Genomic DNA, 18,091 nt, shown 5'->3' with positions numbered 1-18,091 from the left:
CAGATGACAGTCTTATAACATGTTATACAATAAATCTATGTTTTGTTCGAAAAATTTGCATATTTGAGGTATAAATCAGTTTTACATTGCAGCTACCATCACAGCTACCGTCAGAAATAGCACCGAAGCAGCCAGAGTAATTACAGACACCAACGTGAAATACCTAAATACTCATCATAAAACATTTCTGAAAAATACATGGTGTACAGCAAATGAAAGACAGGCATCTTGTGATTCCAGCCAATATTTCCGATTTCTTAAGTGTTTTACAGCGAAAACACAATATAGCATTATATTAGCTTACCACAATAGCCAGAAACACAAGCCATTTACCATCAGCAAAAGTTAGCGATCGTAACAAACCAGCAAAAGATATATAATTTTTGACTAACCTTGATAAGCTTCATCAGATGACAGTCCTATAACATCAGGTTATACATACACTTATGTTTTGTTCGAAAATGTGCATATTTAGAGCTGAAATCAGTGGTTATACATTGTGCTAACGTAGCATATTTTTCCCACAACATCCGGATATTTTTCTGACACTCACATATTCTGACCAAATAACTATTCATAAACATTACAAAAAAATACATGTTGTATAGGAAATGACAGATACACTAGTTCTTAATGCAATCGCCGTGTTAGAATTCTAAAAATATCTTCATTACGACATGCAGTTTACGTTATGGCGAGAGCGTGCCCAAAATCTGGGCGCAAACTACTAGTTCACATGTTCGACAGATATATGAAATAGCATCATAAAATGGGTCCTACTTTTGATGATCTTCCATCAGAATGTTGTACAAGGGGTCCTTTGTCCAGAACAATCGTTGTTTGGATTTAGAATGTCCTCTTCTCCAGTCAATTAGCACGGAAAGCTAGCAAAGTGGCGCGAAGCTCTCCTTCCTGAACATACGCAGACAAAGCAACACACCTAACGTCCCGAAAAAATTTCAATAATCTAATAAAACTATATTGAAAAAACATACTTTACGATGATATTGTCACATGTATCAAATAAAATCAAAGCCGGAGATATTAGTCGTCTATAACGACAGCTTTACAGAAGGCAATACCAGGTCACTTCTCGCGCGTTCCAGAAAACAGGAAATTGGGGTCAAGTCATGCCAAGAGCTTTTATTCGACCTCAGATCATGTTATACACTCCATTTCTTCTCTCACTGCCTGTTGACATCTAGTGGAAGGCGTATGAAGTGCATGTATACTAATAAATATCAAGCACATTTATAGGCAGGCCCTAGAACAGAGCATCGATTTCAGATTTTCCACTTCCTGTCAGGAAGTTTGCTGCAAAATGAGTTCTGTTTTACTCACAGATATAATTCAAACGGTTTTAGAAACTAGAGAGTGTTTTCTATCAAATAGTAATAATAATATGCATATTGTACGAGCAAGAATAGAGTACGAGGCCGTTTAAATTGGGCACGATTTTCCCCCAAAGTGTAAATAGCGCCCTCTATCCTCAACAGGTTTTAACAAGCGGCCTGCCCAGCGTTATCAAATGAGGTTGCAGGGCAGGCCCAATGGCTCAGTGGACACAGCAGAGAGAGAGGGAGAGAGAGAGAGAGAGAGAGAGAGAGAGAGAGAGAGAGAACAAGGACGTGGTGAACATATCTGCACATATGTGACGTAGTAAGCATTTTTCAGGGACAACTTTTGGCTCCTGAGTGCTACTTTCAGAACTACTGGCTAAAAAGTATACAAAAGTACCAGAGAATCTCTTTAAGATCTTTAAAATCTCAACAGTTTCTGAGGCCCTAAGGTCTTCTGGCAGACTGTTCCAAAGGCCAGGACCATAGTGACTGAAAGCAAACTCACCAAAAGGTTTGGTTCTGACCTTCGGAACGAGTAAAAGACCAGCGGCAGAAGATCAGAGGGACCGACCAGACACGTAAGTTAAAAGCATATGAGACATGTATTCCGGTTCAAGGCCATTTAATGCCTTGAACATTGACGCAGGTGGGTCACTTGAGTGGGTTGAGTCACTGCCGTGATCTTCCTGTCCGGGTTGGCGCCCGCCCTGAGGTTGTGCCGTGGCGGAGATCTTTGTGGGCTATACTTGGCCTTGTCTCCGGATGGTAAGTTGGTGGTTGAAGATATCCCTCTAGTGGTGTGGGGGCTGTGCTTTGGCAAAGTGGGTGGAGTTATATCCTGCCTGTTTGGCCTTGTCCGGGGGTATCGTCGGATGGGGCCACAGTGTCTCTCGACCCCTCCTGTATCAGCCTCCAGTATTTATGCTGCAGTAGTTTATGTGTCGGGGGGCTAGGGCCAGTCTGTTATATCTGGAGTATTTCTCCTGTCTTATCCGGTGTCCTGTGTCTCTCTATCCGGTGTCTCTCTAATTCTCTCTCTCTCTTTTTCTCTCTTTCTTCCTCTCTCTCGGAGGACCTGAGCCCTAGGACCATGCCTCAGGACTACCTGCCCTGATGACTCCTTGCTGTCCCCAGTAGACCTGGCCGTGCTGCTGCTCCAGTTTCAACTGTTCTGTCTGTGGCTATGGAACCCTGACCTGTTCACCGGACGTGCTACCTTGTCCCAGACCTGCTGTTTTCAACTCTCTAGACAGCAGGAGCGGTAGAGATACTCAGAATAATCTGCTAATAAAAGCCAACTGACATTTACTCCTTGCACACTCGACAACCACTGTGATTATTGTTATTTGACTCTGCTGGTCATCTATGAACATTTGAACATCTTGGCCATGTTCTGTTATAATCTCCACCCGGCACAGCCAGAAGAGGATTGGCCACCCCTCATAGCCTGGTTCCTCTCTAGGTTTCTTCCTAGGTTCTGGCCTTTTTTTTTACCCCCTTTTTCTCCCCAATTTCGTGGTATCCAATTGTTAGTAGTTACTGTCTTGTCTCATCGCTACAACTCCTGTACGGGCTCGGGAGAGACGAAGGTCGAGAGCCATGCGTCCTCTGAAACACAACCCAACCAAGTCGCACTGCTTCGTAACACAGCGCGCATCCAACCCGGAAGACAGCCGCACCAATGTGTCGGAGGAAACACCGTACACCTAGCGACCTGGTCAGAGTGCACTGCGCCCGGCCCGCCACAGGAGTCGCTAGTGCGCGATGAGACAAGGATATCCTTACCGGCCAAACCCTCCCTAACCCGGACAATTGTGTGTCGCCCCATGGACCTCCCGGTCGCGGTCGGCTGCGACAGAGCCTGGGCTCAAACCCAGAGTCTCTGGTGGCACAGAGACTGCGATGCAGTGCCCTTGACCACTGCGCCACCCGGGAGGCCCTGGTTCTGGCCTTTCTATGGAGTTTTTCCTAGCCACCGTGCTTCTACACCTGCACTGCTTGCTGTTTGGAGTTTTAGGCTGGGTTTTTGTACAGCACTGTGTGACATCAGCTGATGTAAGAAGGGCTTCATAAATACATTTAATTTGATTTAATGCTTTAAAAAAATGATTAAAGCAATTTTACAACTATAGAAACTAACAGGCAACCAATGCAGGGACTTTAAAACGGGTGGAATGGGTGCTCTCTTTCTGTTCTTAGCTAGCACAAGTGCTGCAGCATTCAGAATGAATTGAAGTTGGCTAATGCTTTAAGTAACACTTCTATGAAGAACATGCATATAATGCTTCATAACACCCTTTATAATGATCTATAACACTGACTATAGGCATCTATAATAACTCTGTCTCTCTGTCTTATAATATTTCTGTTGACCTGAGTGGGGGCCACTGAATGGCCACCCAGTCAGGCAGAGCAACACGATTTCTGGGTGCACCGGTTTAAGTGAGAATTGATTTTGTTGGATTCAACCTATTCCTCTGCTTCATGTTACAGCTAAATGACTCCTCTCAATGAGGAATAACAAAACTGTCCTACAGTGTGTTTCTGGGTTGTGCAATTGATCTTGTTTTTCATCAAATATTTCACAGCTGATATTTCTAGAAAATGAGCTGCCATGAAGCTTTCCAATTCATGCAGAGTGAATAGTACTCTACTGAATCAAGTGAAATAGTAAAGGCTTGCTGTTACAGATACAGCTGTTACAGATGAAGCCGTTTCCTGCCTTGGCTGAATCAAATAATCATATGATCAGTATTTACAAGACACCCATCGCACCCATCTCTCCATGTTCCTCTCACACAAACTCTTTAGCCCTCTCTCTTATACGAATCTCCCGTCCCCCGTTTCATTCCTGCCCTCCTCTCTCTATATCTCTTCCTGGATCTGCCCCCTGCCTGTGCCCCCACCCCATCCCCAACCCTATGTTAATAACCCAGGCAGCAGGGTCCACATTAGCACTGGCCCTCGTCCTGAACCACCAGAGGACATGGGCTGGATTCTGTTAGTTCGTATTCACTGGCCAGGTAGCTGGCTGATTCTATTAGCTCGTATTCACTAACTGGGTAGCTGGCTGATTCTGTTAGCTCGTATTCACTGGCCAGGTAGCTGGCTGATTCTGTTAGCTCGTATTCACTAACTAGGTAGCTGGCTGATTCTGTTAGCTCGTATTCACTAACTAGGTAGCTGGCTGATTCTGTTAGCTCGTACTCACTAACTAGGTAGCTGGCTGATTCTGTTAGCTCGTATTCACTAACTAGGTAGCTGGCTGATTCTGTTAGCTCGTATTCACTAACTAGGTAGCTGGCTGATTCTGTTAGCTCGTATTCACTAACAAGGTAGCTGGCTGATTCTGTTAGCTCGTATTCACTGGCCAGGTAGCTGGCTGATTCTGTTAGCTCGTATTCACTAACTAGGTAGCTGGCTGATTCTGTTAGCTCGTATTCACTAACAAGGTAGCTGGCTGATTCTGTTAGCTCGTATTCACTAACTAGGTAGCTGGCTGATTCTGTTAGCTCGTATTCACTAACTAGGTAGCTGGCTGATTCTGTTAGCTCGTATTCACTAACTAGGTAGCTGGCTGATTCTGTTAGCTCGTATTCACTAACTAGGTAGCTGGCTGATTCTGTTAGCTCGTATTCACTAACTAGGTAGCTGGCTGATTCTGTTAGCTCGTATTCACTAACTAGGTAGCTGGCTGATTCTGTTAGCTTGTATTCACTAACTAGGTAGCTGGCTGATTCTGTTAGCTTGTATTCACTAACTAGGTAGCTGGCTGATTCTGTTAGCTTGTATTCACTAACTAGGTAGCTGGCTGATTCTGTTCGCTCGTATTCACTGGCCAGGTAGCTGGCTGATTCTGTTAGCTTGTATTCACTGGCTGAATCTGTTAGCTTGTATTCACTAGCTAGGTAACTGGCTGATTGAAGCCAGAGAGGCCAGAGTGCCAGAAAATCATTATAATCAAATGAATAATGCTACAAGGTCTCACACAGAATCTACTGAACATTCATCTGAGGAGAAATGGGTGGTGGAACTGACAAATATTAAAAAGGAAAAAACACATGAAACAGTGCAAGGGAAGCACATAACACAGGTTAGAGAATGATTTTGTGGTAGAAAGGTGGAAATGGCTGAATGTGTGAACAGGGTGAAGTGTAATGTAGCGTTATGTAGTAAAGTGTTATGTAGTGTAGTTTAGTGTTATGTCGTGTAGTGTTATGTAGTGCAGTTTAGTGTTATGTAGTGTAGTGTTATGTAGTATAGTATAGTGTTATGTAGTGTAGTGTAGTGTAGTGTATTGTTATGTAGTGTAGTTTAGTGTTATGGAGTGTAGTGTAGTATAGTGCTATGTAGTGTAGTGTTGTGTAGTGTAGCGTTATGTAGTGTAGTGTTATGGAGTGTAGTGTTATGTAGTGTAGTTTACTGTTATGTAGTATAGTGTTGTGTAGCGTAGTGTTATGGAGTGTTATGTAGTGTAGTTTAGTGTTATGAGTCTAGTGCTGCGTAGTGTAGTGGTATGTAGTGTAATTTAGTGGTATGTAGTGTAGTGTTATGTAGTGTAGTTTAGTGTTACGTAGTGTAGTGTTATGTAGTATACTATATTGTTCTGTAGTGTAATTTAGTGACATCGATTGTAGTGTTATGTAGTGTAGTTTAGTGTTATGTAGTGTAGTATAGTATAGTGTTATGAAGTGTAGTGTAGTGTTGTGTGGTGTAGCGTAGCGTTATGTAGTCTAGTGTAGTATAGCATAGTATAGTGTTATGCAGTGTAGTGTTGCGTAGTGTAGTGTTATATGGTGTAGTATAGTATAGTGCTATATAGTGTAGTATAGTGTAGTGCGGTGTTATGTAGTGTCGTGTTGTGTAGTGTTATGTAGTGTAGTGTCGTGTTATGTAGTGCAGTTTAGTGGTATGGAGTGTAGTGTTATGTAGTGCAGTTTAGTGTTATGTAGTGTAGTGTACTATGGTATAGTATAGTGTTATGTAGTGTTGTGTTGTAATGTTGTGTTATATAGTGTAGTGTAGCGTTATGTAGTGTAGTATTGTGTAGTGTTATGTAGTGTAGTGTCATGTTGTGTAGTGCAGTTTAGTGTTATATAGTGTAGTTTAGTGTTATGTAGTGTAGTGTTATGTAGTGTAGTTTTGTGGTATGTAGTGTAGTGTTATGCAGTGTAGTGTTATGTAGTGTAATTTAGTGTTATGTAGTGTAGTGTTGTGGTATGTAGTGTAGTTTAGTGTTATGTAGTGTAGTGTTATGTAGTTTATTTATGTAGTGTAGTTTTATGCAGTGTAGTTTAGTGCTATGTGGTGTAGTGCTATGTAGTGTAGTTTAGTTTTATGTGGTGTAGTTTAGTGTTACTTAGTGTAGTGGTATGTAATATTATGTAGTGTAGTATAGTATAATGTTATGTAGTGCTGTGTAGTGTAGTGTTATGTAGTGTAGTATAGTGTTATGTAGTGCAGTGTAGTGTTATGTAGTGTAGTATATTGTAGTGTTATGTAGTGTAGTGTAGCATAGTGTTATGTATTAAGGTGTGGTGCAGTATAGTGTTATGTACTGTAGTGTTATGTAGTTTAGTGTTATGTAGTGTAGTGGTTTGTAGTGTAGTTTAGTGTCATTTAGTGTAGTGTTATGTAGTGTAGTATAGTGTTATTTAGTGTAGTGTTATGTAGTGTAGTATAGTGTTATTTAGTGTAGTGTTGTTTTAGGCTGGGTTTCTGTACAGCACTTCGAGATATTAGCTGATGTACGAAGGGCTATATAAAATAAACTTGATTGATAAACTTGATTGTTGTGTTGTGTAGTGTAGCATAATGTAGTGTAGCGTAGTATAGTATAGTGTTATGTATTGTAGTGTTGTGTTGTGTAGTGTTATGCAGTGGAGTATATTGTTATGTGGTGTATTGTAGTGCAGTGTTATGTAGTATAGTGTAGTGGTATGCAGTGTAGTTTAGTGGTATGTAGTGTAGTTTAGTGGTATGTAGTGTAGTGTCATGTTGTGTAGTGTATTGTAGTGTTATGTAGTGTAGTGTTATGTAGAGTAGTTGAGTGTTATGTAGTGTAGTGTTATATAGTATAGTTTAGTGTTATTTAGTGTAGTGTTATGTAGTGCATTGTAGTATAGTATAGTGTTATGTAGTGTAGTGGTGTGTTATATAGTGTAGTGTAGTATAGTATAGTGGTGTGTTATGTAGTGTAGTGTAGTTTAGTGGTATGTAGTGTAGTGTAGTTTAGTGGTATGTAGTGTAGTGTCATGTTGTGTAGTGTATTGTAGTGTTATGTAGTGTAGTTTTGTGCCATGTAGTGTTATGTAGTGTCGTGTTGTATAGTATAGTGTCATGTATTGTAGTGTTCTGTAGCATAGTGTTATTAATTGTAGTGTAATGTTATGTAGTGTAATGTTATGAAGTGTAGTGGTATGTAATGTAGTTTAGTGTTATGTAGTGTAGTGTTTTGTAATGTGCTGTAGTATAGTGTAGAGTAGTAAACTGTTATGTATGTAGTATGTAGTGTAGTATAGTGAAGTAGAGTGTTATGTAGTGTAGTGTTACATAGTGTAATGTTCTGTAGTGTAGCATTGTGTTATTAAGTGTAGTGTAATGTTATGTAGTGTAATGTTATGAAGTTTAGTGGTATGTAATATAATTTAGTGTTATCTAGTGTAGTGGTATATAATGTACTGTAGTATAGTGTAGTATACTGGAATGTAGTGTAGTGTTATGTAGTGTAGTGTTAATGTAGTGCAGTGTCATGTTATGTATTGTAGTGTAGTATAGTGGTATGTAGTGTTATGTAGTGTAGTATCATGTTATGTAGTGTAGTGTAGTATAGGTTTGTGTAGTGTACTGTTATGTAGTGTAGTATAGTTTTATGTAGTGTAGTGTTATGTAGTGTAGTGTTATGTTGTGCAGTGCAGTTTTATGTAGTGTAGTGTTATGTAGTGTAGTGTAGTTGTATGTAGTGTAGTATTATGCAGTGTAGTGCAGTTTTATGTAGTGTAGTATTATGTTGTGCAGTGCAGTTTTATGTAGTGTAGTGTTATGTAGTGTAGTGTTATGTAGTGTATTGTTATGTAGTGTAGTGTTATGTAGTGTAGTGTATTGTTATGTAGTGTAGTGTTATGTAGTGTAGTGTTATGTAGTGTAGTGTTATGTAGTGTAGTGTTATGTAGTGTATTGTTATGTAGTGTAGTGTTATGTAGTGTAGTGTTATGTAGTGTATTGTTATGTAGTGTAGTGTTGTGTAGTGTTATGTAGTGTAGTGTTATGTAGTGTATTGTTATGTAGTGTAGTGTTATGTAGTGTAGTGTTATGTAGTGTATTGTTATGTAGTGTAGTGTTATGTAGTGTAGTATTATGCAGTGTAGTGCAGTTTTATGTAGTGTAGTGTTATGTAGTGTAGTGTTATGTAGTGTAGTGTTATGTAGTGTAGTGTTATGTAGTGTAGTGTTATGTAGTGTAGTGTTATGTAGTGTAGTGTTATGTAGTGTCGTGTTATGTAGTGTAGTGTTATGTAGTGTAGTGTCATGTAGTGTATTGTTATGTAGTGTAGTGTAGTGTAATACAGTATATGTTACTTACTATATTCATGAGGGTGAGGAGGTACTTCTGGATGTTCTCTCTGCCATGGAAGTGGACCACGGAGTAGTCCACCCCCAGTAGAACCTCCATGTTGAACAGCTCAGGTTCCTCGTGGGCCTGGCGTCGGGCCCTCCTGGTCCGGTTCAGTTTGTGATGCTGCTGCTGCACTCCTCTGGACAGTGCCTGCAGGTCCATCAGACCACCCAGAACTGACCCTGAACAACATAACATACAGATAGATATATGGGGAAAAAGGCCTTAGAGAGGAGTCGCGGTATCTAATGGCACTGTACCGGAATGTTATTTAAACTGGATGATATTAGCCAGTAAAAAATAATTAAAACGAAGTATTGACTCAAATAGAATTATTTTCCAAAAATGGTTTGGTGCTGTATCCTTGTAAGTAATCCAGCGTGTGAATGGTATAAAATCACTTTAGGTTTGTATGTATAATTTGGAGTGCTAATTGTATATATTAGTCAATAGCCATTCTGGGAACATACAGACAAATGAATGTGTCTAATTCACAGTGCATAACCTTTTCTATGCTGTTTGGAAGTCTTGTGGTAAAACTGGTTGATCTGACAGCTTGTTAAAAAGTATAATCCTCCCAACAGTTTTTTACACACACACACACACACACACACACACACACACACACACACACACACACACACACACACACACACACACACACACACACACACACACACACACACACACACACACACTGTCAGAGTACATTATTCTAACGCTGTATGAACCTTGGCTGAACATAGCTTTTCTCTCCAGCCGGGTTTGAAAGAAACAGATTAGTTAAAGGCCCAATGCAGCCGTTTTTATCTCAATACCAAATCCTTTCTGGGTAACAGTTACGTACCTTACTAGCTAGGTTTCCATCCATGCATTTCCATGCAAATATTCTAAAATACGCACCAAGAAAATGTTTGTTTCCAGTAAACTGGTTTGTTGGGATGAACATCAGTGCATGATGACCTAGTGAACATTTTCATGTACCGATCTAAGGTTCAACGTGTTTCCATCGCATTTCCAACTCTACCGAACTCTACCGAACACAACAGTTTGCAGATACAGTGCGGGTAGGTTGTGCGGGTAGGTTAGTCTACATTATGAGATTTGTATGGATAAGTCCAGCATTGATCATCATGTCACAAGAATAAGACCCTCAATATTAATTTGGAAAAGCACATCAAGCTCATCACCGTGCACTTTCACCACTCTGTGAAGTTCATCATGCCTTATTTCAACTGTAGCCTAATAAATATCATGGTTTCCAGTCTTAGTGGGAGGACCACACACCATATCATCACGTGACTCCATATTTAAAGACGTTTCTTGCATAATTAAAGCTGCCATATGTAACTTTTTGGGTAAACTGACCAAAATCACATAGAAATGTGAGTTATAGATCTGTCACTGAAAGCAAGTCTAAGAAGCGGTAGATATGTTCTATGTGCATTATTTCTATGCTTCCTGTTCTTAGGTTTAGCTTTTGCGTGTTTTACTTTTGGTTGTGTACACCAGCTTCAAACACTATATTTTTGGTTATGGAAAATATATTTTAAAGTGGTTTAGATGGTACAATGATTCTCGACACAATATACTTGTTTGTTTTGTTATACTGAACTATTAGAATTTTTGCAACCAGGAAACAGCAGAGCGATTTCTGCATAGTGCAGCTTTAATTTTACCGATACAAAAAGATCCCATCAGGTCGAACGAACAAATGATCTGTAAGCATTTATAAACTTCCTGTTTCCATCATAGCTGTTGTGATATTCTTTTATACGGTATGACTTTACTCACATAAAAAAATTGCTTCTTAGCAATTTCTCAAGCAAGAATTTTGCAAGGAGTGCAAAGAGCAAGGAGTGGTCTGAGTGGAGTGGTCTGGGAGTGGTCTGAGTGGAAAACTGGCAGGCAAAAACTTCATCCCACCAAAACAGGCTGAAATTTCCGTCAGTCTTTTCAGACAGCTCTCACACTAAACGGGCATTATCATAATTTTCACCATTTTACAGTACTATTCCAACCTCATAGCGTGTAAATATAAATATAACAACACAAGAAAATATATTTTTTGGAGGACTGCACTGGGCCTTTAAGACAATAGCAAAATCTTGGGTTTGCTCCTAAGAATACACATTCCTTCATTGGTGAAGTGAAAATCATTCTGACATCCTCCCCTGCACATCTGTCTGTAACACAGCTCTCTTTGCCTCGGATGAATTCACACTCAGGTATGTAACCAAGGAGCTATGCCACTCAACCTCTCTCTACACATGCAATATCTCAATGTCTCAACGAGGGTGGGAGGATATGGGTGTGGAAACACCCAGAGACTGAGAGACAGATTGATAGAGACGGTCCAACAACACAGTTCAGCTACAACTATTGGCATCCTTGATTGTGAACCAGACCAAAAACAACACATTAATAATATTATGCAAACTCTTACTGTAGAGATTAATTGTAGCTGTGATAAATGACCTAAACTGCATAATGGGAATACTATGCCATACTTAACAAGAGGATCTAGCAGGGCATCTTTATAGTATGATTATTGTCTTTACTATGTACAGTGGGGTACAAAAACATTAACACCCTTGATAAAGATGAGCAATAAGGACTGTATAAAATAAATAATTAAAATACTGAGGTATATTGTATACTCAAAAAAATTGGGAAATTATATTATTTTATATTATTTTATAGTTTTGGTTCTGTTTCAGATTATTTTGTGCCCAATAGAATTGAATGGTAAATAATGTATTTAGTCAATTTGGAGTCACTTTTATTATAAATAAGAATAGAATATGTTTCTAAACACTTCTACATTAATGTGGATGCTACCATGATTACGGATAATCGTGAATAATGATGAGTGAGAAAGTTACATAGGGTCAAAGATCATACCCCCAGACATGCTAACCTCTCACCATTACCAATAACAGGGGAGGTTAGCATGTCTTGGGGGTATGATCTTTGATCTTTTATTCAATAGAATCTTTAGAGGTGTTAACCCTTTAGAGAAAAAAAGTATTACTTGTTAAACAAAGTCTCTTTCTCTGAGCAATTGTATTAGTATAAAATAATATAATTCTACTTTTTTTTTACACAATATAGCTCAGTATTTGAATTATATATTTTATACAGTCATTATTGCTAATTTTTGATCAAGAGTGTCAACAATTTCGGACCCCAATGTACATTGCTAAGTCCAAAATGGGCTATTCTGTATCGCAGAAAGGTGGAAAACTTCATACCTCCTGTACTGCAACTGCCAATCAGAGGATCATCAGAGAAGGAAGGGGAGGGCCATGCTCCTCTGTGAATTAGATTTTTTTTTTTTAATAGTGAAGCTTTAAAAAAGTTATCCTTTTTAGATAAAACTATACTAAATATATTCATGTTACCAAATAATTGAATAAAACACACTGTTTTGCTATTAAGGTCTACAGTAGCCTCAGCAGCACTCTGTAGCATAGCACCATAGTGTAGCCGGAGGACAGCTAGCTTCTGTCCTCCTCTAGGTACATTGACATCAATAAGGAGAAGCAAGAGAGAGAAAGAGAGACAAAGACAGAGAGAAAGCGAAAGAGAAAGATATTTGGTTGTACTTCTTTTTACTTTCACTTTCAGTTAGCTAGTGAATGCAGCTACTAGCCTACTCAAACACCTGACTCAAACAGAGAGGGATGCTATGTTAGCTAGCTGGCTATGGCTATCCAACACTGGAACTCTTCCAAGTCAATGTAAGCTTTTGATTTTATAAATGTATTGCCACGGGGGCCCACTGGTATAACTGCTAATCTACTTTCTGACTACACTGTACTGCATGATTGTAGCGATTTAACTAACACGTTAGTTCTAGTAGCTATGTTGGCTATGACATGATAACAATGGTAGGCTGTGTGTAGCGGTTAGCGGTCATGATATGAAGGTTTGGCTAGGAAAGTTTTTTTCACCTGGTCACATGCAGCTGATGTGTTGTGCACTGAAGTCCATAAGCGAAGGAAAAATGTGAGAGGATTAGAACGCACATTTACAGTGCGATTGGGAAAGTATTCAGACCCCTTTACTTTTTCCACATTTTGTTAGGTTACAGCATTATTCTAAAATGGATTACATTGTTCCCTCATCAATCTACACACAATACCCCATAATGACAAAGCAAAAACTGTTTTTTAGAATTATCACATTTACATAAGGATTCAGACCCTTTACTCAGTACTTTCTTGAAGCACCTTTCGCTGTGATTACAGCTTTGAGTCTTCTTGGGTATGACGCTACAAGCTTGGCACACCTGTATTTGGGGAGTTTCTCCCGTTATTCTCTGCAGATCCTCTCAAGCTCTGTCAGGTTGGATGGGGGGCGTTGCTGCACAGCTATTTTCAGGTCTCTCGTGTTCTAGTCGGGGCTCTGGCTGGGCCACTCAAGGACATTCAGAGACCTGTTCCGAAGCCAGTCCTGCGTTGTCTTGACTGTGTGCTTAGGGTCGTTGTCCTATTGGAAGGTGAACCTTCGCCACCGTCTGAGGTCCTGAGCGCTCTGGAGCAGGTTTTCATCAAAAATCTCTCTGTACTTTGCTCCATTAATCTTTGCCTCGATCCTGACTAGTCTCCCAGTCCCTGCCGCAGGAATAACATCCCCACAGCATGATGCTGCCACCAACATGCTTCACCGTAGGGATGGTGCCAGGTTTCCTCCAGATGTGACGCTTGGCATTCAGGCTAAAGAGTTCAATCTTGGTTTTATCAGACCAGAGAATGTTGTTTCTCATGGTCTTAAGAGTCTTTTGGCAAACTCCAAGCGGGCAGTCATGTGCCTTTTACTGAGGAGTGGCTTCCGTCTGGCCACTCTACCATAAAGGCCTGATTGGTGGAGTGCTGCAGAGATGGTTGTCCTTCTGGAAGGTACTCCCATCTCCCCAGAGGAAGTCTAGAGCTCTGTCAGAGTGACCATCGGGTTCTTGGTCACCTTACCAAGTCCCTTCTCCCCGATTGCTCAGTTTGGCCAGGGTGGTCAGCACTAGGAAGAGTCTTGGTGGTTCCAAACTTCTTCCATTTAAGAATGATGGAGGCCACTATGTTCTTGGGAACCTTCAATGCTGCAGAAATGTTTTGGTACCCTTCCCCAGATATGTGCCTCGACACAATCCGGTCTCGGAGCTTGGTTTTTGCTCTGACATGCATTGTCAACTGTGGGACCTTATATAGACAGGCGTGTGCCTCCCCAAATCATGTCCAATCAATTGAATTTACCACAGGTGGACTCCAATCAAGTTGTAGAAACATCTCAAGGATGATCAATGGAAACAGGATGCACCTGAGCTCAATTTCGAGTCTCATATCAAAGGGTCTGAATATTTACGTAATAATGGTATCTGTTTTTAGTTTTTAATACATTTGCAAAAATTTCCCAAAACTATTTTGAGATTTTTATTTACCCCATTTTAGAATGAGGCTGTAACGTAACAAAATTTGGAAAAAGTCAAGCGGCACTGTACAACTGTTGGACTAATGATTACACCCTAGATTAGCTAGATGCAGGTAAGAGTGTGGAAGGCGGTATTGAATGAGCCACACGCTGTCACATTGATTATTCAAAATTCTCTTGACATGTGCACCTACGTTGAAAACTTTCATTCATAGGCTAGGTTGTAGCAACCTCATAATGGGTACAGGGAAAATTTGAGTATCATGTAGTAGCCTAAACCTATCGATGTTACATTGAGCTGGGTGAATGGAATATGAATGGCAGTCATCCAATATGCTGTAATAAGGCCACACTCATTAAAAAAAAGTTATCCTCCCTCATCTTAAATTTCACCAACCGCCACTGCTGCCAATATCATTTCAATGACACAAAAAGCATTAACGGTATAAATCCACTACATTTAAATATAGCTTGGATGATGACAGGCGAGCTCCTGCCTTTTCTATCATGACAAAGTCAAGCCTATTGGCCCAGTAGTGATAAAACTCAGACTAATAACAAAGCAATAGGTTTCACATAAGGCCAGTCATATTTTTGAGAAAAACCTCCTCAACATACATCTATTAGTTCATTAAGTCTGTGTCCTGCACAATAAACAATCTCCTCAGGTTCATTAAAGGAGCAGATTTATGGCTGATTCATAGACAGACAGAGTGATTCGACTAGAGGACAGAGTGCTTGGACAGCCCTGCTGCTGCCTGGCCACTGCACAGGAACTCATATTCGGCAGGCATTAAATCTCATTATTAAATGGGAGATTGGTTACATTAGCAGATTACTGTAAAACATTTTTTTTTAAATATCTCTGGCAAAACATTAGTAGAGAATCTAGATGTATGAAATATGAAAGATAATATTATGGAAGGGTAAAGACAAAGGTAATAAATTCCACAATAAAAATATTTTCATAGTTCTCTTTAAAACTGTGCATGTGCCCAAGAACACTAAGGTAACCTGCCTAAATGACTACCGACCCGTAGCACTCACTTCTGTAGCCATGAAGTGCTTCAAAAGGCTGGTCATGGCTCACATCAACACCATTATCCCAGAAACCCTAGACCCACTCCAATTTGCATACCGCCCCAACAGATCCACAGATGATGCAATTTCTATTGCACTCCACACTGCCCTTTCCCACCTGTACAAAGGGAACACCTATGTGAGAATGCTATTCATTGACTACAGCTCAGGGTTCAACACCATCGTGCCCTCAAAGCTCATCAATAAGCTATAATAAGGACCCTTGGACTAAACACCTTCCTCTGCAACTGGTCCTGGACTTCCTGACAGGCCGCCCCCAGGTGGTAAGGGTAGGTAACAACACATCCGCCATGCTGACCCACAACACAGGGGCCCCTCAGGGGTGCGTGCTCAGTCCCCTCTTGTACTCCCTGTTCACTCATGACTCCAACACCATCATTCATTTTGCCGATGACACAACAGTGGTAGGCCTGATCACTAGCAACAATGAGACAGCCTATAGGGAGGAGGTCAGAGACCTGGCTGTGTGGTGCCAGCACAACAAACTCTCCCTCAACGTGATCAAGACAAAAGGAGATGATTGTGGACTACAGGAAAAAGAGGACCGAGCACGCCCCCATTCTAATCGACGGGGCAGTAGTGGAGCAGGTTGAGAGCTTCAAGTTCCTTGGTGTGTGTTCCTCTGACACCGGGCCCTAAAAACTGCCAAAGACTCCACCCATCCTAGTCATAGACGGTTCTTTCTGCTACCATACGGCAAGCGGTACCGGAGCGCCAAGTCTAGAAGCTTCTAAACAGCTTCTACCCCCAAGCCATAAGACTCCTGGACATCTAATCAAATGGCTACCCAGACTATTTGCATTGCCCGCCCTGTTTTACACCGCTACTACTCTCTGTTGTTATCATCTATGCATATTACCTCACTAACCCATTGACTAGCACATCAACTAGCACATTGACTCCGTACCGGTAGCCCCCTTTATATAGTCTCGCTATTGTAACTACTCTTTAATTACTTGTTACTTTTATTTCTTATTTTTATCCGTATTATTTTTCAACTGAATTGTTTGGTTAGGGGCTCGTAAGTAAGCATTTCACTGTAAGGTCAACAGCTGTTGTTTTCGACGCATGTGACTAATAAAATCTGATTCGATTTTTTTTATTTGATGAATTCTGTCTTCATGGACTCCTGCCCAGGTCAATTCTGGGCCCTTGATTGAAGCTTTGGAATCGATGGATCGGACCTGGCAACCCAAGCAGTCAATAAGAATGGATGGATCAGACCGGGCAACCCAAGCAGTCCATAAGAATAGACAGATCAGACCTGGCAACGCAAGCAGCCTGGGAAGTAGAGAGGGGACAGGGGACAAAACACCCATTGCTCAGGTTTCCTTCACCTCACACCAGGGCCAGTCTTTATTCCACTCCATCAAAGCCACAACTCAGCACATTCCAATACAGGCACCCTGAGCCAAAGTGGATGCTGCTCACCCATTATAGAATCACAATGTCAACTGACACGGAATTTAAAAACAACAAAGTCATCATATTTCAAGGGTAAAGCCTTGGAAGAACAACGGTGTTCTCTGCCGTGGACTATAAATAGAGTGATAGAGAGGAGGGTTGGTCACGTGTGCCGGGATTCTATACCGGTGATGCTGCGGACATCGACTCCTCATTAGTGTTGATAGATACTGTGTGTCATTGCTGATGGTGTTAATACTTGGCTTCCCAGTAGCAGTCCTCAAGATTCCCTCATATTATACACAGAGGAAAAGTGTGAGTTGAATAAAGATGGTGACATGATCGCGCTTTGTAATGATAAAAACGGTTAAAGAGAAAGCATTGAACCACAGGTGTTTTGTTTTATTAGCGTGTCTTGGATACTTCAAGAGTTTCTACTTCATGTATAAATAACATGGTGCCTGGTGCAGTCCTAATGCTGTTAGCTGTAACCCCCGGTGGACTGTGGAGGTTGCACCCTTGAGGCAGGTACTTAGCCAACGGGGGCCTCCGGGAAAGTTTCAGTGTCAATGCAAAAGCTAAACCATAGCAGAGAAACCACAGAAGTCACCCTGGATGAGGGTGGTCTCATGAGATCGGCTGGATCAGCTGCTTTCAGTCTAAATGTCAACAGAAAGCACTCGGCTCCAAGACTCAGAGGCGGATGCGTGTACCAGTAGGATGCATGGGGAGTGAGTAGCTCCTGTAGCTGCGGGAAGTAGTTTGGGGGTGGGTGTGCTGCGATTTTTGATGGGGAGAGGGGGGGTTAGGGGTTGCAGAATAAATAATATTGCTTGGGCTGAAGACGTCTAAATCAGTCTGCTAATACAGGACTAGTAAAGGCCCAGTGCACAACTTTTGTGAGATTTATTATTAAAACTAAATGTATTTGAGTGTTTACCAGCATTTGTAACTTGAGTCTGATAATTATCTGTACAAAACAGTTAATCTGATTATACTTGTGGAATATAAAAATACTTGATATACGTTTTCCAGTTTCGTGAAATACAACTTATTTCTATGTGAAAACTGAAATGGTCTATTCATTCCTTTTCCATTTTAGTAGACACTCTTATCCAAAGCAACTTACAGTAGTGAGTGCATACAATTACATACTGGTCACCCGTGGGAATCAAAAATCACAACCCTGGCATCACAAACGCCAT

General features: G+C 40.8%; 1 protein-coding gene across 2 annotated transcripts in view; it reads right to left on the bottom strand.

Moving 5' to 3' along the window:
* The window catches only part of LOC139552738 (A disintegrin and metalloproteinase with thrombospondin motifs 2-like), a 112,778-nt gene that overhangs the window by 67,741 nt on the left and 26,946 nt on the right, over positions 1–18,091 (bottom strand). For both annotated transcript variants that reach the window (XM_071364764.1, XM_071364765.1), the window contains exon 4: positions 8,922–9,136. In XM_071364764.1, coding sequence (XP_071220865.1) covers positions 8,922–9,136 — 215 coding nt within the window. The remainder of the gene's footprint in view (positions 1–8,921; positions 9,137–18,091) is intronic.

Source organism: Salvelinus alpinus, chromosome 24, assembly GCF_045679555.1.
Source record: "Salvelinus alpinus chromosome 24, SLU_Salpinus.1, whole genome shotgun sequence".
Classification (NCBI taxonomy): Eukaryota; Metazoa; Chordata; class Actinopteri; order Salmoniformes; family Salmonidae; genus Salvelinus; species Salvelinus alpinus.
The sequence above is the reverse complement of the archived record's forward strand: the minus strand, read 5'-3'. Positions and strand labels throughout refer to the sequence as shown.